This window comes from Budorcas taxicolor, chromosome 22 (assembly GCF_023091745.1).
Source record: "Budorcas taxicolor isolate Tak-1 chromosome 22, Takin1.1, whole genome shotgun sequence".
In the NCBI taxonomy this organism is placed as follows: Eukaryota; Metazoa; Chordata; class Mammalia; order Artiodactyla; family Bovidae; genus Budorcas; species Budorcas taxicolor.
The window spans coordinates 56,559,468-56,581,275 of NC_068931.1; the positions used below are offsets into that span (position 1 = coordinate 56,559,468).

The 21,808-nt window shown below is 42.0% G+C and overlaps 1 protein-coding gene across 4 annotated transcripts in view; it reads left to right on the forward strand.

Moving 5' to 3' along the window:
* WDR7 (WD repeat domain 7) overlaps nucleotides 1-21,808 on the forward strand; it is a 352,665-nt gene that overhangs the window by 85,314 nt on the left and 245,543 nt on the right. For all 4 annotated transcript variants that reach the window (XM_052660291.1, XM_052660292.1, XM_052660293.1 and 1 more), the window contains exons 15-16: nucleotides 13,201-13,970; nucleotides 15,541-15,629. In XM_052660291.1, the coding sequence (XP_052516251.1) occupies nucleotides 13,201-13,970; nucleotides 15,541-15,629 (859 nt within the window). The remainder of the gene's footprint in view (nucleotides 1-13,200; nucleotides 13,971-15,540; nucleotides 15,630-21,808) is intronic.

Genomic DNA, 21,808 nt, shown 5'->3' on the forward strand with positions numbered 1-21,808 from the left:
GGCCAGTACAGCCAGTGACTTGGAGTGGAAGCCAGTGCTATTTATCATTCTGAAAACCCTAGAGCCCTTAAGAAACAGGGAGAATCTCCTCTGCCTGTGCTCTGTGAATGGAACAACAAAGCACAGCCGTTTACAGCATGGTTTACTGAGTATTTTTAAGCCCAGCATTTGAGATGGTAGTTTGGCCACCTGATGTGAAGAGCTGACTCATTGGAAAAGACCCTGATGCTGGGAAAGATTGAAGGCAGGAGGAGAAAGGATGACAGAGGATGAGACAGCTGGATGGCATCGCTGACTCAATGGACGTGAGTTTGAGCAAGCTCCGAGAGATGGTGAAGGAAAGGGAAGCCTGGCCTGCTGCAGCCCATGGGGTCGCAGAGGGTTGGACACAACTGAGCGCCTGAACGACAGCAACTGAGACAACCTGAGACTGTTGCCCAGAGTAAAAGATGCCTTCCAAAATCCGGCTGCTGGTTGGCAGGGCGCCTGGCAGCTGCCTAAGAGCACTGCTGGAGATGCACTGTGGGAGTCACACGTTCATGCCTGTTACCACCACACCCATTCTGCAGCTCATGGACCAAGGGGGTAATTGCAACTTGTAAGTCTTCTTATTTAAGAAATGCATTTTGTGAGGCTGTAGCTGTTATATTTGGCATGTTTGGTGCTTCCTCTGGTGGATCTGGGCAGAGTAAATTGAAAACCTCTGAAAAGACTTCGCTTTCTAGATGGCCATAGGATGTTTGTGATTCACGAGAAGAGCTCAAAATATCAACCTTCATAGGAGCTTGGAAGAAGTCCACTCCAACCCTCAAGGATGCCTGTGAGGGGTTCTAGGCTTCAGTGGAGGAAGGAACTGCCCATGTGGTGGAAATGGCAGCAGAGCCAGAGATGGAAACGGAGCCTGAAGATGTGAGCGGGCCGCTGACCCCTCGTGATGAAGCTTGTGCGGACGAGGAGTGGTTTCTGCAGGTGAAATCTGCTGCGGGCGAAGATGTTGGAAGATCCCTGAAATGACCACAAAGGATTTAAACTGTGACATCCGCTAGGTTCATAAAGCAGCAGCAGAGTTTAGAGATTGCCTCCCAGTTTTGAAAGAAGTTCTGTGGGTAAAATGCTGTCAAACAGCGTTACCTGCTAGAGAGGGATCGTTAATGAGAAGAAGAGTCCATCAATGCAGCAAACTGTGTCACTGTCTCATTTTAAAAAATCGTCACAGTCACCCTGGCTTCAGCAGCCATCACCTTGGTAGGGTCAGCGACCATGAGCATCGAGGCAGACCCTCCACCGTCAAATAGATGACGACTTCCCGAGGGCTCAGGTGATGGTTAACAGGTTTTTGGTTTCTTTGTTTGTTTTTTCGATTTTGTTCAGCAATAAGGTGTTTTTAATTTGGTAGGTACAGTTTCTATGGCATAATGCTGTTATGCTTACAGTGTGGTTTAAACATAACGTGCCTGGGCACCAGGAAACTAAACAGTTCACGTGACCCACTTTATTGCGATGTCACTCGCTTGATTGCGGTGGTCTGGAAGGATCCCTGTACGTTCAGAGATTTGTCCATTCTTCTTCCACACATCTCTCTCTTCTTAGTTTGTCAAGACACCTGTTTTTCTTAATCACAGTCACACCTCAGTCCCATAGCAGCGATCAGCCTTGGTGAAAGTCACACTTTCTCTGGGAGTGGATGGGTTTAGAGGAAGGGGTGGGACAAAGACAAAGGAGGGAAGTCGCGGTCATAAAGCAGGATGCTAGGTTTTCACAGTCTGATGTAAACTGGCTCCCAATCTTTTCACCTATATTTCAGTAAATGTAGTACCGTTGACCCTTAACAACAGGGGTTTGAGCTGTGTGGGTCCACTTGGAACCTTTTTTTAACGGTGAACACCACAGCACTCCAGTCCAGGAGCGGTGGAATCTGTGGATAAGGGGAACCATGGTTATAGAGGGCTGACTGTAAATTACACGCGGAGCTTTGACTGCTCGGATGGGTGGACGCCCCCAGCCTCCGAGTTTTTCGGGGGTCAGCCGTCTCCGCTCTCCGCAGCGTGTGGAGCGGCCTTGTGCCATCACCCACCCCGCCCCAAGGCCCGCGCCCGGCTGCTGCCCCTCATCTCAGGAGCCTCGCTTTGACGACCACTACTTCCGCGAAGCTGCTGAAGGTTTTCAGGCGATGCCGCTGGGTCTGGCAGTCAGCTGAGCCTTCTCAGGCGCTCTGGCGCTTGGTTTGTGTGTCTGGCCTGGTGCTGGCTCTCGTGTGCCGGTACAGGGAAGCAGCAGATGCGCTCGCTTACGCGCGCTGCCTCTGTCGGGGCTGCTTCGCGTTAGCGCTGCTGACGCCTGGGCGTGTAGTGCTCTCTTCTCGGGACTGTCCTGTGCAGCGCAACGTGTTTCTTGGCGCCCCCGGCCTCCGCCCACCACACGCCACCAGCACCCTCTCCAGAGGTGACTCCCGAAGATGTCTGCAGACGTGGCCAGTGTCCTTTGGAGCTGTGGGGCGGGGGGCGGGGGGGAGACACCGCCCCTGGCTGAGATCCACCGCTTTCTATCTAAGCTCCTCAAAGGACCATTTGCTTTTTTTCGTGTTTCCAGCGCCCAGCAGTGCTCGCTGCGTTATAGTGAGCAAGCCACTACTTGAAGGTTGATTAATGTCGGGTGGGTTCACCTTGTCCCTCATCTCCCAGCCCTCCATCTCCGGAGCCTCTGCAGAAGGGACACTGAGAACCTCTTGATGCCTTGAATCAAAGGTCAAGTAGATACAGGAGGGCCTGAACTTCCTGCTCCATCCTGACTACTGACAAGCTGTGAAACCAGTGTGACTGACTAACCTCTTAGCTTCCATTTGTTTTTAGCTTTAAAGTGTGTGTGTATGTATGTATGTGTGTGTGTGTGGTGGTGGTGGTGTAATGTTGTAATGAAGTTAAATGAGCAGTGTGTTTGCAAACATTGATCTCAGTAGGTATAACACTTGTTTGATACTCCTGATTGATTGATTGATTGATTGCATTCATTCGGCCGGTATTGAGCACCGATGCTGAGAGGGCCCCAGACGAAATCAGTGGAAAGTGTGTTAGTTTTGCCTGCACCCCACAGACCCCGGGCCCAAGGAGTTCCTGCTCCAGTGTGGGGGGCACTGGGCCATTCCCTGGGCTGAGCTTTCATCTAGCCCGTGGGAGCCGGGTGCGACAGAGCCCAAGGAGACCAACCGCCCTGCAGGGTTGCTGGGAAGGCTTTTCTGAAGGGTCGCTTGCCTAGGGGCTTGACATCTGGAAGAAGCGTGGGCAGGAACATCCCAGGCATAGAAAGTGGAGCGTGCAGATGTGGGCAGGACAGTGATCAGGCCAGAGACCGCAGCGTGTGCTGAGACCAGTGGTGGGAGAAGAGGGTAGACGCCCAGGTGGCGCCGTGGTAAAGAATCCAACTGCCGATGCAGGAGACACAGGTTCGATCCCTGCATCGGGAAGATGCCCTGGAGGAGGGATGGCAACCCACTCCGGTGTTCTGCCTGTAGAATCCCATGGACAGAGGAACCTTATAGGCTGTAGTCCACGGGGTTGCAAAAAGCTGGACATGGCTGAGCACAGGCACGAGAGTCGACGTGTGTAAGTCTTTCTAAAATCAGATTCCTCGCCACAGTGACCCGGGAGCAATTGGAGAGGTTTTCTTTTTTCCTTTTCATTTCGTTAGCATTTAGTCCTGTCTTTTCTCTTACACATCAGTCACCCAGAATCTCATTGTATTTCCATTCTTTCACAAATATGTTGAGTTTTGTATACAAAATAGAAGCCCTTCAAACACAGTTTCTTTCCTTAAAACACAATTTCTTTCCTTAAAACAGTTTCTTTCCTTAAAACACAGTTTCTTTCCTTTAGTGATTTAAACTTTTCACATGTGTCTTTAACATATTTATTTGCAATATTGAATAAAATAAGCTGGATTTTATTATCTAGCAAGAGAAACACTGCTTGTTTTTATCTATTAGCTGTTGACACCAGCTCTCTGAAGTAAGTAGTCTTTCTTTTATTTGGGAGATGGAAGAAGTAATGCTGGAGGTGTCGAGTGGTTCATGTAAAGATCTGTCTAATAGAGAAGTGGGAGGAGTAAGGCCCCCGCCTCCAGGGCTCCAGGTCTTGTTACTCAGTCCCTTGGCCCTTTGGGAAGAGTCACAAGTCATTCCGCTCGTGCTAGTGTTGTGGAAAGTTAGCATATTGATCTAGGAATGTCTTAATATGTTAATGCCATTTGGCTGTTACTGTTATTCCAAATCATCCAGTGAGACCTGACCTGTAGAAATATCTTTAGAAGATAGTTTCTTTATAAAAAGTGTTTTTATTTAACACATAATTAACTTGTAATTTACATTTTATTTATGTCATATGAAATAAATTATAGTACAGTATAAACCTTAGTGCATCCCAGGTGGCTCAGTGGTAAAAGAATCCACCTGCCAATGCAGGAGACTCCAGTTTGACCCCTGGGTCAGGAAGATTCCCTGGAGGAGGAAATGGCAACCCACTCCAGTGTTCTTGCCTGGAGAATCTCATGGACAGAGGAGCCTGCCAGGCTGTGGTCCATGGGGGTCACAGAGTCCAACATAACTGAGCGCACATGTGTGCGTGCACACACACACACACACACACACACACAGACACATACATAAAACCTTAAAACTTTAGTAACTAAAATACCTCTCTTTTTGGCTTATGCTTATTAATATACTTGTTAATGAAAACACATGAAAGGAAGTGAAATAACATCATCTAATGCTAGACAGCATATTAAAAAGCAGAGACATTACTTTGCCAACAAAGGTCCGTCTGGTCAAGGCTATGGTTTTTCCAGTGGTCATGTATGGATGCGAGAGTTGGACTGTGAAGAAAGCTGAGCGCCGAAGAATTGATGCTTTTGAACTATGGTGTTGGAGAAGACTCTTGAGAATCCCTTGGACTGCAAGGAGATCCAACCGGTCCATTCTAAAGGAGATCAGTCCTGGGTGTTCTTTGGAAGGACTGATTGATGCTTCAGCTGAAACTCCAATACTTTGGCCACCTCATGCAAAGAGTTGACTCAGTGGAAAAGACTCTGATGCTGGGAGGGATTGGGAGCAGGAGGAGAAGGGGACGACAGAGGGTGAGGTGGCTGGATGGCATCGCCGACTTGATGGAAGTGAGTTTGGGTGAACTCCGGGAGTTTTTGATGGCGTGCTGCGATTCATGGGGTCCCAAAGAGTCGGACACGACTGAGCAACTGAACTGAACTGAACTGAATGAGTATCTTGTAATTCATACCTAATCACAAAATCCCATTCTATCCAAAATCAAGTATTTAGAGTACGTATATTGTCTAACTCCAACTTAAAACAGGATTCTCTGAGGGGAAGCTCATCTTACTGCTTTCCTAACTGTTAGTGTGCAGTAACAGCAATACGACAGCAGAGGGCACCAAATCTCCATCTCAGTCTTAACACTATTTTCTTGGTCGTTAATTTTTTGTGTTTCCTTCTTCCCTTCTTGTCTTCCTTATTCCCTGCCTGCCTCCCTTTTCCCAGTCCTTAAAATCATTGACATTAAAACCCTACTTTTTAAAATAGCAGATGGTGGCATTTTCCTCTTTACTGAATTTTAGAATGTTTTAAAAGTACATTAAGACATCATCGGGTTTTTATCTGTTGAAGCTATTGTATTCAATATTATGCATCAGATTTCAGAAGTTCTTTTAAAGGTCTTTATTCAATAAAATATTCTATCCATAGTCAAGAATAAAATTATTCATTTTTCTTACAAATTTATTCTTAAATAAGCTAGTACTCTATATTTAGTTCCTAAAAATTATTTAGAGCATACATTATAAATGATATCTACATAGTTATTTTATAAAATATATTAATATTTTTAAATATATATTTTTCTTATATTCTGTTTTAGAACTCTATATTTGTAGAGGCTTGTGTGTATGTGTGTGTTAAATAACATTTCCTAGTCTTATTAGTATCCTTCATCTCTGGTTTCAGAGGAGATTCAAAATTAAAAAAAAAAATCATCCATTTTTCTTCTTTCCACTTTATTATCAAAATCAGCTGATGTTTAATGCTAACTTCATAAATCAAGTTAATGTTTAGGTAGAAATCTGAACTGTTTGATATTATAATTATAGGCTGAACTCAGGACCCTTTCAGGAAAAACAATGAATTATTTTACCAGGTAACTTTAAAAATTGTCCCCAAAATCATGACATTAAAAAACAGTTCAGAAATAAGTAAGCTTTTAAACTGGGACCACTGAAGTAAATGGTACAAGAGTCAAATTATTGCCAGTGTTCCAGTTGTCTCTTAGTCATTGGATAAGATGCAATACGGCTGGAGTATCAATATGTCATCAGTTTTAGGGGACAGAGTTATCAGGTGTTTCAGCAGACATGACTTAACCTGGCATGTATTCATATCTATAATAACAGTAAATGCTGTAGAAAGGATAATAACATTTCCTTCTCTGCAGATTGTGAGATGACTGGTTGGGTTTTTCGTCTGTCGCTGTTGCTGGGGGCTGCTGCTTTATGCTGTGCGTGTGTGTGTGTGTGCGTGTGCTGAAGAATCCCTGAGGTTGAAGACAGGTTGATCCCGAGATCACAGTTCTGTCACTTGGCTTGGGTTTTCACTTGAGACAGACTTTTAGCCGCTGCTCTTCATGTGATTGCCACAGATTGACTGTCAGTGATGGCCACGCAACCCAATACTTTTTCCTTATTTTTGCATTTCTGTACTATTTTAAGTCGAGTTCCTTGTTTATCTGAAATGACTAAATCTGTATTTTCCCATGTACAGAAGACAAAGACTTACAGTAAAATATCAAATATGTCTGTCTAACTAGCTTCGTAGGGGTGTGTGTGAGTTGCATTTACCGTCGGGTGTTACTTACCGAGACCATTTCATTTGCATATTCCACATGGTTTAGCTTTTCTGTAGCCCTTTTTCAAGTAAGTTTTAACATGATCGCCTTAAGCACAGAGGCTTTTTTTTTTCTCTCAAGCATATTGTAGAAAATGGGCATTCTGCAAATATTTGCTGAGTTGAATTTAATCTTCCTCCATGATAATGCAAAAATGAGTTTGTGAGCACACATTTCAGACGTTCTTTAATAAAGGTGACAGAGCAAACATACTAACATTCCTGTTAAAGCATTTCCAGGATCAGGTGGCCTGTTCTTGAAACTGTTAAGAATATAAGATGATTGAAGGAGTTAGTTGGCCCTATACGTTGTATATCTTATGGTTAAGCCAAGAGGTCCCTTGGAGTTTGGTAGATGGTTTTATTTTTCTTTAGTTAATCTTAGTGTAATATACTGGATATCAGACATGCCAGTGATCAACTCTGCCATCTTCATGCATGTAGCTAATTTTCCTTTTTAAGAAATTTTTTATTTTGTATTAGACTATAGCCAGTCAACAATGTTGAGATAGTTTCAGGTGAACAGCAAAGGGATTCAGCCACAGATACACATGGATCCATTCTCCCCCAAACTCCAGTCTCATCCAGGCTGCAAGGCAACGTTGAGCTGAGTTCTCTGTGCTATATAGTAAGTCCTTGTTGGTTGTCTATTTTAAACATAGCACTGTGTGGTGGTGGTGCTTTAGTCACTAAGTTGTGTCCAACTCTTACAATCTGTGGACTGTAGCCTGCCAGCCTCCTCTGTCCATGGGATTCTCCAGGCAAGAATACTGGGGTGGGTTGCCATTTCCTTTTCCAGGGGATCTTCCCGACCCAGGAATTGAACCCGGGTCTCCTGCGTTGCAGGCAGATTCTTTACCAACTGAGCCATGAGGGATAGCAATGTGTACATGTGGCTAAAATCTTACCCTCACAACTTCGCTTGTGTCCATATTTTGTTGTAATGAGACTTTGCTAGTCAGTGAAATCCGTGGTCAGGCGTTACAGGTCATACGCGGGACTTGGTGATGTTAGAAGGTGCAGTTCATCTGCAGGACGCGGGCTTGAGCCTTTGTCTGCTCTCCTTTCCTTCTGTCTCCCTCTGTTCTCATCTGCTTTCATTGTTCCCTCTCTTTTTATGGCTGTGGATTGCCATTAGATACAGTTTTTGCCACAGTGATACAGTCAGTAGGACCGAGAGGTTGATGGCAGGAGTCGCACACAGTCAGGCCCAGATACCAGGGCGCCAGACCCCAGATAACCTCTCAGCTGTCCGAGCACACAGGCTGTCTGCGGGCACCCCGCCCAGAGAGAGGCGGCACCTGGGCAGGTCCGGGGTGCTGAGAGGGGTGCGTGTGGTTGGCATCAGAGGAGGGCGCTTCAAGGACGACCTTGGGTCCTCATTCTGGCAGCTCTTGCCCGCTTCGAGAATTAGCGAGCGTGCTTGGTTTTTTGTTTTTGTTTTTATTTACTCTTTGGTAGTAATGGTTTCTCTTTCTCCTAAAATAATTTTGTAGATTTTTTAACCTGAAAGACAGTATTTACTAAAGTACTGTGTTTTGCCTAATGTTGTTATTCCCTCAAACCTCGTGCCACATCTGTCTACCTAATATCGATATAAAATCCATTTTGCTGGGACATAACCGGCCCTAAGGTCCAGCACAGCGCCCAGGTTATAGCATCAGCTCAGAGTGTGTTAGCTCTCATCGTTAACAGCTTTGATGTTAGTGACACTTCAGGTATAATGTTATTATGAATATGTAATTTAATGTCTCACTCAGTCCAGTTAGTGTCAGAGGTGCACAGCCTTAAGCACAGTGTTTGACGTTACGCAGTCAGTGTTTGGAAAAGCAGATATGAGAGTGGTGTGAGAAGTAAGGCAGTAGGCAGCCAGCCCGGCCCAATTCCTGGTGCGGCTGATGCTTCTGTCTCCGCTCAGCTGGGGGCTTCTGTCTCCTTCAAGCTTGTATTCATGACCTGGATCTATTCTCTTCAGCCAACATTGCTGGAAGAGGAATAGTTGTGAAACTGAATTCGATCACGTTACTCCCCTTATTAAAGTCTGTAGGTAATAGTGCCCATACTTCTGGCTTCCCTGGTGGCTCACTTAGTAAAGTGTCTGCTTTCAGTGTGGGAGACCCGCATTTGATCCCTGGATCGGGAAGATCCCCTGGAGAAGGAAGTGGCAGCCGCACTCCAGTCGTCTTGCCTGGAGAATCCCATGGATGGAGGAGCCTGATGGGCTACCGTCCATGGGGTCGCAAAGAGTCAGACACGACTGAGCGACTTCACTTTCTCTTTCTGTATTTCTCGTGTTTAACAGTAGAAAGTCATCTCGGGTTTTCATTAGGCAGATTCTGATCCATTCCAAGAGACATGGATTCGGGTCTGATACCCGGCCCCAGAACCCATACTTCAGCAAGCATCCCTGATGTTCTCCGGGATGCACTGCGTTAGTGGCCCCTGAGCCTGCTCGAGAATGTTCCGAAGCCTCGGTGTGGGCCTCTGTGCTCTCAGCGAACGGCGCCTTGCGCTCTTTCCCTTGGTCACCGACACCAACGCCCATCCTGTGCTGTCTCCTGCCTTCCTCCCTTCTCACTCTTCTGCCCGTCGTAGTTCCAGTTAGCCCTTTGGTGAGGAGCCTCTGACACCCGAGGTGGACTCAGTACTTTGTTTTTCTTATCTTACCTTCCAATGTCCTTTATTTGTAACACCCTTCATACTGCATAGTCATGTCATTATTTGATAGTTTTGGGTTCCATAGCTAGAAAATCATCTTATTTATCTTTGTATCCTTAGTGCCTTGCACGAACACAGATGAATGCGGCATAAATGAATGAAATACCGGGATGGAATTCAGAAAGTCTTTTTTTTTTTTTTTTACTTCATATTTTGTGTAGTGGATCTTTATCATACTACTTATGCACCTTAGGTTCTTAAGCTATAGTATGGAATGATATTTATTTTCTACCTTTCTTTCAACACCATGTGTTCAGTTCAGAGCAGAGGTTCATACAAAGCAGAATTAGTGATGATTCTGGAAATAAGTTTTGAAAGAACAGCCACTTGAGCTGCGTCTTGAAGGGTGAGGAGAAGTGTGGCTTGAGTGGCAGCAGCGAGAATGAGAGAAGGGTGCCGTCCTGGCATGAGCCTCGCAGAGGCGCAAGTGCCTGGCAGCGTGGCTCTGGGGCACAGGTGGCTTAATTTGGTTTCAGTGGAAGATTGTAGGGTTGTAGTTAGAGACGAGGAGAAGGCAATGGCACCCCACTCCAGTATTCTTGCCTGGAAAATCCCATGGGCGGAGGAGCCTGGTGGGCTGCAGTCCACGGGGTCTTGAAGAGTCAGACACGACTGAGCGACTTCACTTTCCCTTTTCACTTTCATGCACTGGAGAAGGAAATGGCAACCCACTCCAGTGTTCTTGCCTGGAGAATCCCAGGGACGGGGGAGCCTGGTGGGCTGCCATCTATGGGGTCGCACAGAGTCGGACACGACTGAAGCGACTTAGCAGCAGCAGCAGTTAGAGATGAAATTGGAGGAGTAGGTGGCCATCTATTTTGGAGGCTGTTTTGTGCTTTGCAAAGATTTTATCCCTGGGTTATAAAATGCTGTTGAAGCCTCTTAAGCAGGAAAGGAACGTAGTCAGGTGGGAGGAGGACTGAGACAGAAGAGAGAGCATGTAAAGGGAGTCAGTGCAATGCTGTGATAGAAAGTGGATTAGCAACTTAAAATAGTTTTACAAAGATTTTTATAATGTTGTTTGTTTATTTTGCCAGGTACTCCGACAGGCATGGGATTGCACACGATGAGTAAGACATAGTTCCTACAGAGAACAGGAACATGTAAATACATGAAATAGCTAATTATGTAAATACAGCCAAGGCGTACAGGCTTGTGATGTGTATAAAAAATGTTATGGGAACTGGGTTCGCTGTGGATTAACTTTCCCTGGGAGAATTAGGATCTTGATGGACGAGAAGGGGTTGGAGTGGAGCCAAGAAGAGTATTTTGGGTAAAGAAAGAAGGGGACCAGTGGGTGAGGGAGTGTGGTTATGGCGCTGGAACCTGTCTGTTAAAGCGGGAAGGTACTTGGCATCGAGTTGTAATGGACCTTGAATGTTGTGCTTAAGGATTTAGCATTTTATCCAAGAACTGTATTTTCTATTTATGAAAATGCATGTTGATTATAGACCATGTAAGAAATATACAGAAATAGTAAGAAAATGTAGATCTGATAACAATTGCATCACAAAAAGTAATAGGAACATTTTCATGTATGTGTTTTCAGTGTTTCTCATCATGCTCAGATGCATACTTGGGCATTAAAGAAATGAAATCAGAATTTTAACTCTGTTGTATAGCGTGTGTGTGTACGTGTGTGCTCTTGTGTAATCTTATCTCACTTAAAATTGGAATACGGGCATTTTGCCATGTGGTTAAATGTGCCAAGGAAGCATGATTTGTCTTGATTTACAGTATTTATTGTATGATTAGCTTAAATTATTTATTTCCTTAGCGTTAGACTATTTAGGTTGCTTTCCATCTAAAGTAATGGGCACTGTTTCACCAAATATCTTTGCACATAAATCTTTGTATTTCTGACTATTTAGGATAGAGTTCTAGAAATAAATGTACTGGTCAAACAGTGTTAAGGGCTCATACACCCCTACTCTTCTGAAAGGGCTGCTATTGAAAGTCCTGCCTTCAGTGTGTGGGTTTGACTTTCATTATACTCCTGGCTAAGGAGTTTTTTGTGTGTGTTTACTGTTTGTTAATTTTATAAATGATTCCTTGTGGTTTTTTAACTGTTATTTCCTCAACAGCTAGTTCGAGTCAGTTTTCCCTTATATTCCTTGACTATTTGTCTCTTTTATTGTGAATTGTCCTTGACCTTTATGATATCTTTCCCTTTTATTTCGGCACTCGTGTTTTTATATAGATTGTAACTTTATCAGTCTTATTTGTGGTGCATTTTTATTCCTATTTCTTACTTGCCTTCAATTTTTCTAGTAGTGAATTTGAAATTTGGGTCTGTGTGGCAAGTCCTTTCTCATCTTGAGATCAGATATATTCACCTATATTTTGATATAGGTTTTTAATTTTGTACTTTTCATTTCTCTTAATAACCCATGATAACGGGGCAGTTTTTTGGCAGGAGACTGACATGATGAGATTTGCTTTTCAGAAGGAAGTGTTGTGGCTCGGCAGAGATTGGATGGGAGCGAGGAGAGACAAAGGGGGGGTGAATCCGTTTTGGAAGAGAGAAAAAAAGGGTCTGGACGTGGTGGTGTGACGGTGGTGACAGAGGAGAATGATTCTTAACCCATGACTTGGGAGGAGCAGCAGGTTTAGTGGGAGGGTGGAGGTTAGGACATATTAAATACAAGGTTCTGTGGGAAATCCAGGTAAAAGCAATGGTAAATACAGGGTTGAAACTCCTTCAGGAGCTGGTCTGGCTGGTGATGGAAATTAGGGAGCCATTACAAATAGGTGATAGTTCTATTGTGGGAGAAAGAATGAGTTTTCAGGGCATCTAACTGAGTGGTCAGAATTAGAAGTTTCAGCAAGAAGATATCCTCTGGGAATCTCTTTTTATACTTTCTCTTAGCAAAATCAGCAATGTCAGGAATAATGAATACAGTCAGAGATATGCAGAGAGGTTAATGAGGAGAGGGACCAGAGAGCTGCCATTGGGTCAATCTACAGCTTTCCTTCCATTTGGCTAAAAGGGGCAGTAGACTGGGAAAGCAATAGAAGAAGGAGCATGGTCAAACAGTAGCACCTTTGAAGAACGCAAGTAGGCTTGACCACGTTCTCTATTGAAGGAAAGAATCTACGAACCGGGAGGGATTGAAGGTAAAGTAAAAAAGGAATTTGGTGCAGCGACTCAAAGGATGACTAGTTGTGATGAATGGATTATTCTTTCAGGTGGAACAGTAGTAGCTTATTCTCAGATGTAGAATTTGCATTCAAGTTATTGAAACAATTTTTAACCTGCTTGATGAGTAGAAAGACTCCCTCCTTCAATAATACAATTTCATTTCTTTTAAAAACACTGACAGTTCTATAATTATTTCAGCTTGGCCTTCTTCTAATTTTAAGTTCATATCTCTTATGTGCTGCTGATTGACAAAGCTGCCTTGTTCCTTTTAATGATATAGGTACCTAAAAAAACCAGCTTAATAAGCATCTAAATTCCTTCGACTATGTATTGTTCATTAATGAAGGCATGACACGAAATACTTTGAATTGTAACCATCTTTTCGAAATGTCTGTTGCAGGGAAATTTACCTAAATATTCTCATAACTCCCTGATGGTTCAAGCAATAAAGACAAACCTAACAGACCCGGACATTCACGTGCTCTTCTTTGATGTGGAAGCGCTGATTATTCAGCTCTTGACTGAAGAAGCCTCTAGGCCGAACACGACGCTTATTTCCCCAGAGAATCTGCAGAAAGCATCTGGCAGTTCAGACAAAGGGGGCTCTTTTCTAACCGGAAAACGAGCAGCAGTCCTCTTCCAACAAGTGAAGGAAACCATCAAAGAGAACATAAAAGAGCACCTTCTGGACGACGAAGACGAGGATGACGAGGCGGTGCGGCAGAGGCGGGAGGACAGCGACCCTGAGTATCGGGCCAGCAAGTCCAAGCCGCTGACCCTGCTGGAGTATAACCTGACGATGGACACCGCCAAGTTGTTCATGTCCTGCCTCCACGCCTGGGGTTTGAATGAGGTCCTGGACGAAGTGTGTCTCGACCGCCTGGGGATGCTGAAACCCCACTGCACAGTGTCGTTTGGCCTCTTATCGCGAGGAGGTCACATGTCCCTGATGCTTCCGGGTTATAACCAGGCGGCTTGTAAACTGTCCCGCGGGAAAGCTGAAGTGGGAAGGAAGCTGGCGGCCGCTGAGGGCGTCGGCAAGGGGACCTACGGCTTGTCCCGGGCCGTCACCACACAGCATCTCCTGTCTGTCATATCTTTGGCAAACACCTTGATGAGTATGACCAACGCAACTTTTATTGGTGATCATATGAAGAAGGGCCCTACCAGGTGTGACCTTGATAGCTTGATTTTTATCCTTATGATGCAGAAAAAAAAGAAACCTGTTTTCTTTTTATCACTTCTTATTACCTTTTTCGTGGTGAGCGGGGACTCTACACGCCTTGGCAATTTTGTGTCATCTCAGTATTTCCCCTTTATATTTTAACTACAACACGCATGGCTTAAAATATAATCAAATTGTACAGTTTTATCTGTACTCAGACATACTTAGTAGCTATCTTAAAAAAATACTGGAATGAAAGAGTAGGTCAGAGTTCAGCTTTAACAAATAACTTATAGACTAGCTCTTCAGTAAATATAATCTTGGATTATATCTTCCTGTAGTTGGCACTGACATTTAATTCAAGATGTACATTTGGTTAAAATGCTTCTCTTTATTGTGACCCATGTGTAGTGAATGGTAAGTGTTCAGTGATTGGTTTCAGAAATTTTGTGAGAAGTATAGTCAGAATTTCTCAATGGGAAAAGAGAAAACAACTTTTTTAAATGCGGAAGAGTATTCTTTTAATATTTCTAGAATACTTAGCCTGAATTAGTATTTCTTATTTTCCAGAAGTCATGAAGACAACTTTTTAAACTCTGGTTTTATTATACTTTTTGAGAGTTGACCACAGTTAGAATTTTTTTTTTTAATTTAACAACTACTAAAGTGGCACTTCCCTAGTGTCTGGCTCTGTTGTAAGCACTTTACAAATATTATTTCCTTAATGCTCTTAACCCTATAAGGTGGGTACTTTTATTATCCTTTTGTTTTCAGATGATAGAGCTGAGACATGGAGGAGAAGTAACTTGTCCAAGGTCACACAAGTAGTAAGTGGTAGAACCAGAATTCGAAAGGGAACAGGTGGCCATGGAGACCACGATTTCTTAATGCCTTATTGCCTTTTTCAGACTTTAGGGCTGAATTATTTGAAATTTGTATGTATTTTAATTGATTTATTTTAAATTAAAGGATAGTTGCTTTACAGTGTTTAGTTTCTGCCAAGCATCTGCATGAGTCAGCCACGGGTACACACATGTCCCCTCCCTCCTGAACCTCCCTCTCCCCTCCCTCCCCACCCCACCCCTCTAGGTTGTTACAGAGCCCTGGTTTGAGTTCCCTGAGTCATACAGCAAATTCCCATTGATTGACTATTTTACATATGGTAATTATGGAACTCAATATATTGTTCCATAAATTCATTTGGACCAATGATACAGAGTGGGCTGAAATACCAGCATAATAATATTGAAAAATGAAGGGCTAATTATCATATTTATCTGTCAGTAGATTAAATATTAAACTAGTTTAAAGCATAAACTGTAGATATAAAAGTTTTACTTGCTATTTGCTAATCATTTAATTTCTGTATTAAAATCTGAAATGGAAAATGTTAATAGGTACAAAGCAAAAAGAAAAACCAAAACCCTATCTTTTTGGTACAGCAAATTGAAAAGGTTCTGTGTGTGTTTCTATTGTAATTCATTTGGAACTAGGAAGCTTAATATTTTAAATGGCTCTGGAATTATGAAACTATGAAGGTATATATATACATGTATTTTCTTCTTCTTTTTAAAGGCCACCTAGACCAAGCACCCCAGACCTTTCTAAGGCAAGGGGCTCCCCTGCAACTTCCAGTCTTATTGTGCAAGGACAGATTAAACAAGGTAAAATTAAATCTAATATAAGTAATTGACATGGCATTTCAGCTCTAGAAACTGAGGAGGCATAGCTAATGTATAATCATAACATTTTGTTTGTCTCAGATTGTTAAAGAAAGAAAAGTTGTTATATTCCAGATGTAAATATGGATAATTAAGATGTCAGTTAAAAATAAATCAGATTTATTTAGAAATTGATAAATGAGTGTATTTCACATAATTTTATTGTACTGTCTTTGGCCTAATTTTTATGCATTAGGGGCACCTTAACTTGACAATGCTAGTGCCTTAATTGTGTGTGTCTTGAGTCTATAAGTTATACACCTATTTTTTAACTACATTACAAACATTTACATTCATATTTCCTTACTATAGCTGTTCTTTTGTCATTTGCCGGTAGCTCATGCATTACAATCCACGGCGGAAATTCTTCCTCTTTTTATTTAATCATTATATACTTTAACTTTTGTCTGTAGCTTTATTTTTTATGGGTTAGAAGAAAGATTGAGTTTTTCTTCCTTTATTTTCTTTTATATTCATTTTAAGACTCACAAGTGAGCTAATCAGAGTTGGTGGGTGGGGGGAAGAATCAGTTCTGCTTAGAGAAATTTCCTTTAGGTTAAAGGTTAATGCCGTTCTCTCATAGAATGTGGTAGCAGTGAAAAAGTGAGCAAGAGATGGGACCGTGAAGTTTCTGCTTGTAACGGTGACTTTGTAGGATTTTTTTTTTCAAGGTTTTAGAGAGTCAGTGACCGTTCTGTAAGTTAGATGAACAGGCCTCCAACTTCACATCTGCAGTTTTCCTCTTTCCTAGAACAAGTCCTCTTACCTCTTAGCCAATCGCACTTAGTCTAATATCCTTAAATGGTGTGTTTGGTTCTTAGTTTGGGGCACTCTGTGTTGGCTTCTCATTATGGAACATAAGCTCCCCTGACTCTCTTTGCTACTGCAGCCCGTTATTTCCAGCCCCACGTGGTCACCCCTCTTATTTCCCTTTCCTCTCATCAAACCTTTATGCTCATTTCATAATACTTCATATTGTTCTGTAAGAGTTTTAATTAGACAGCTTTTTATACTTATGTATGTGTGAAATGCACACAGAAAAGTGCCCAGACATGAATATGCAGCTCAGTGAGTTTTACAAACCAGACACCCTTGTAACTCCATCCTTGGACAAGAAACAACATTGCCAGCACTCCGGAAGCTGCCGCATGCTCCCTCCCAATCAGTGTACCTTCCTCTTCCAGAGGTAACTACTGTCTTGACTTGTAACGGAATTACTTACTTGCGTTCCATTATGGTCGTACAACCTAAGTTCAAATCCCTAAACACTGTGATTTAGTTTTGCCTGTGTTTTGAATTTTATATGAATTCAGTCATCTGCTGCTGCTACTGCTGCTGCTAAGTCGCTTCAGTCATGTCCGACTCTGTGCGACCCCATAGACGGCAGCCCACCAGGCTCCGCCGTCCCTGGGATTCTCCAGGCAAGAACACTGGAGTGGGTTGCCATTGCCTTCTCCAATGCATGAAAGTGAAAAGTGAAAGTGAAGTCACTGAGTCATGTCCAACTCCTAGCGACCCCATGGACTGCAGCCTACCAGGCTCCTCCGTCCATGGGATTTTCCAGGCAAGAGTACTAGAGTGGGGTGCCATTGCCTTCTCCAAATTCAGTCATCATGGAGTATGTATTCTGTGTCTGGCTGCTTTTGTGAGATTTATCAGTGTTCTTGCCTGTGACTATGTTTTGTTTATTTTCATTGTTTTATTGCTGGATAGTATTCTGATGAATGAATAGAACACAACTCTTTCATCCCTTTTTTTGGTCAGTAGATATCTGGATTATACCCAGTGTTTGGTTTTGACAAACAATTCTGCTATGAACATTCTTGTATTCAGACCTTAGTAAGCTTGTCTGCTGCATGTGTAACTAGAAGTGGAGTTTCTGCATAGATTTATCTTCAGCTTTAGTTGTAGAGAATGCTAACATCTTTTCCTATGAAAGACAAATATACATCCATCAAACCAGCTCAGGGAGAAAAGCTGGAAAACATGGATCAATGAAATGAGACCCCTCATACATAGTGGGTGAGATATCCGAGCCAGTGCTTAATACTTGCCATGTTTTTCACGTTAGCTGTTTTGGTATGGCTAGTATATCTAATATATCACTATTTTTCATTCCTGGTTACTGTTTTTGTGTATTTTAAGAAATTGCCCTGATATTCCTTCTCTCATATGAGGATATTCTTCTCTGTTTTCTTTTAGAAACTGTCTTACTTTACCATTCTTGTTCAGATCTACAATCTGCCTAGACTTTAACTTTGTGTATTATATGAAGCAAGGGGTCCTGTTTGGTTTTACTTCCACGATGATCCCAAACTTGTACAGCATGATTTATTAAAGAGATGATTCTTCCCCCACTGCTTTGCAGTGCCATCTTTGTCATAAATAAAGTGTGTTTATATATGTGGTTTGTTTCTGAGCTGTTGGAGCACATTGATTTGTTTGTGTATCTTTGTGCCTTAATTACAGTGGCTCTGTAATAAGACAATATTTAGTAGATCAAGTCTTCCTTCCTGTTCTTAAATAATATCTTGGCTGTTCTTGTCCCTTTGAATTTCAGTATAAACTTTAGAACCTTTTTATTGTTCTCACAAAGACCTATTTTAACTTTAGTTTTATTGACTTTGTAGATCATTTTATAGGAGAATTATTATCTTAATGGGATTCACTCCTTTAATCCATCAACTCGGTATATCTCTACATTTATTTAGGTTTTATTCAGCTATCATAACTCTTGTATATAGTTTTCTATGTAGAGGTCTTATATTTCTTTTGTTAGATTTAATCCTAGTTATTAGATTTTAAAAATATTTTTGTAATTGATAATAAATATCTTTATTTTCTGTCCCTCTGATATAGAAATGCAGCTGATTTTTGTATATTGACTGTGTATCAAAGCATCTTGCAAAATTCAACCTATTAAGGTAGTACATTTCTGTAGGTTCTTTTGATCACATGGAAAATCATACGGAACAACTTCTTTATTCCCAGTATCAAAGGGAGAACTTTTAAGCTTCCATAATTATGATACTTCCTATATGCTTTTATAGATAGCTTAAAAATTAGCTCTACTATTCCTTTGCTAAGTGTTTATCACCAGTGTATGTTGGGTTCCTTTTTATCATTTATTTGCTTATTTCTGGATGTGTTGAGTCCTCACTGAGGCGTGAAGGCTCTTCTCTGCTCGGGGCGTGCGGGGGCTGCCCCCTAGTGGCGCTGCGTGGGTTTCTCCCTGCAGTGGCTGCTCTTGCTGGGAGCAGGAGCTGTAGGCGTGCGGGCTTCAGGAGTTGTGCGATGTGGGCCCGGTAGTTTTGGCTCCCAGGCTCTAGAGCGCAGGCTCAGCAGTTGTGTTGCACATGCTTAGTAGTTACTCCATGGCGCATGGGATCCTCCTGCACCAGGGACTGAACCAGTGTCCATTGCGTTGCAAGGCAGGTTTTTCACCACTGAGTCACCACGGATGCCCTGGTTATTACTAATTTTAAGAACTTTAAAAAAAATTGATGATTATTTACTGAATTTTCAGCCCTTATTCCTTTAGAATGTATGCCAAAAATCATGTCATCTGTAATAAAGACCATTTTATTTGTTTTTAATTGGTATGCATTTTATTTTTCTTACTTTATCGCACAGGTTAACATAAAGATGTCGAAGTAGAACTGACATCCTTGCTTCATTACCAGTCTTAGGGATAAAACATGTTAGCTGTAAGTTTTTCTTAGTTGAGCTGAATAGTTCCCTCCCATTCCTAGTTTGCAGAGATTTTAAAATTCTGAATGAATGTTAGATTTTGTCACATGATTTTTCTGCATTTGTTGAAATTATCAAATGAATTTTCTCTTTCATTTTCTTAATAATACAAAACATTGACTTCTGAGTTTTTAAAAAACCTTGCAATCCTGGGGAAGGTCACACTTGGTCATGATAAATTATGCTTTTAATAGATTATTGGATATAATTTGCTAAAATTTTGTTTAGAGTTTTTATGTTAACGGTCATGAGGGATTTGGGGGTCCAGAGTTTTCATTTCAATAATCATTTCTTCACTTTTGATAACAGTATAGTGCTGATCTCACAGAATGACAAAGGATATTACCCTCTTTGCTTTGCTATTTTTGGGGGGGAGGGGATGGGCATGTGTAAAATCAATACTGTTGTGTTTTTTGTTTTCTATTTTTTTACTTCTTTGATCTATTTTACCAGTGAAAGAATGGCATAGAGTTTTCTTTAGGAAAAGATTCTTAACTACAAATTTAAATGCTTAGAGCTATTTAGGATTTTTTTTTTTAATTCATCTTAGGTGAACTTTGATGATTGTTGTTGTTGTTCAACCACTAAGTCATGTCCGACTCTTTGCGACCCCGTGAACTAGAGCACGCCAGGCTTCCCTGTCCTTCATCATCTCCTGGAGTTTACTCAAATTCATGTCCATTAATTTGGTGATGCCATCCAACCATCTCAACCTCTGTCGCTTCCTTTTCCTCCTGCCCTCAATCTTTCCCAGCATCAGGGTTTTTCCAGTAAGTTGGCTCTTCACATCAGTTGGTCAAAGTATTGGAGCTTCAGTTTCAGCAGCACTCCTTCCAGTGAATATTCAAACTTGATTTGCTTTAGGATGGACTGGTTTCGTCTCCTTGCTGTCCAGGGGACTCTCAAGAGTTCTCCAGCACCACAATTTGAAAGCATCAATTCTTGAGCGCTCAGCCTTCTTTACGGTCCAACTCTCACGTCCATACAAGGCCACTGGAAACACCATAGCCTTGACTAGATGGACTTGGCAGCAAAGTGAGGTCTCTGCTTTTTAGTAGCTGTCTAGGTTTGTCATAGCTTTTCTTCCAAGGAGCAAGTGTCTTTTAATTTCATGGCTGCAGTCACTGTCCACGGTGATTTTGGAGCCCAAGAAATAGTCTTCCACTGTTTCCCCTTTTCCTCATCTATTTGCCGTCAAGTGATGGGACCAGATGCCATGATCTTAGTTTTTTGAATGTTGAGTTTTAAGCCAGCTTTTTCACTCTCCTCTTTCAACCTTCATCAAGAGGCTCTTTAGTTCCTCTTCACTTTCTGCCAGCACAGTGGTATTATCTGCAAATCTGAGATTGTTGATATTTTTCCTGTCAATCTTGATTCCAGCTTGTGAGTCATCCAGCCTGGCATCTTGCATGATGTACTCTGCATATAAGTTAAATAAGCAGGGTGACAATATATAACCTTGACATACTCCTTTCCTAGTTTTGAACCACATATTGTTCTTTGTCTGGTTCTAACATAGGAAGTTGGTGTCAAATTTATTGGCCAAAAGTTATTTAACATTCTCTTATTTTCCTTTCAATGTCATATCTGTAGGATTTGAAATGGCATCCTCTATTATTCATAATTTGTGTTTTTTTCTCCTTTTCTCCCTGATTAGTCTGTCTAATAACTTAGCAGTTTTATAGTTCTTAATCAGCTTTTGGTTCTTCAGTTTTTATTGTTTTTCTCTTTTTTATTTCATTTGTTTTTGCTTTGCTTGCTATGCTTTCATTTCTTTTGCTTTAAATTTGCTTGTAATTTTTAGTTTAAGTAGAGCCTGAGGTTGTTGTTACAGAGCTTTTCTTCTTTTCTGATGTAGGCGGTCAGCACTGTTCATTTACCCCCAAGCACAACTTTAGATGCGTCGCACATATTTTGGTATGTTTTCCTTTTAAGTTTTCTTTTTTTTTTTTTTCGCTTTTACCCATGGGTAATTTATTGTTCAAACGCATCAATTCTTTGGTGCTCAGCCTTCCTCAAAGTCCAACTCTCACATCCATACATGACTACTGGAAAAACCAGAGCCTTGACTAGACGAACCTTAGTGGGCAAAGCAATATCTCTGCTTTTGAATATGCTATCTAGGTTGGTCATAACTTTTCTTACAAGGAGTAAGCGTCTTTTAATTTCATGGCTGCAGTCACCATCTGCAGTGATTTTAGAGCCCCCAAAAATAAAGTCTGACACTGTTTCCACTGTTTCCCCATCTATTTCCCATGAAGTGATGGGACCGATGCCATGATTTTCGTTTTCTGAATGTTGAGCTTTAAGCCAACTTTTTCACTCTCCTCTTTCACTTTCACTGTGGTGTTGGAGAAGACTCTTGAGAGTCC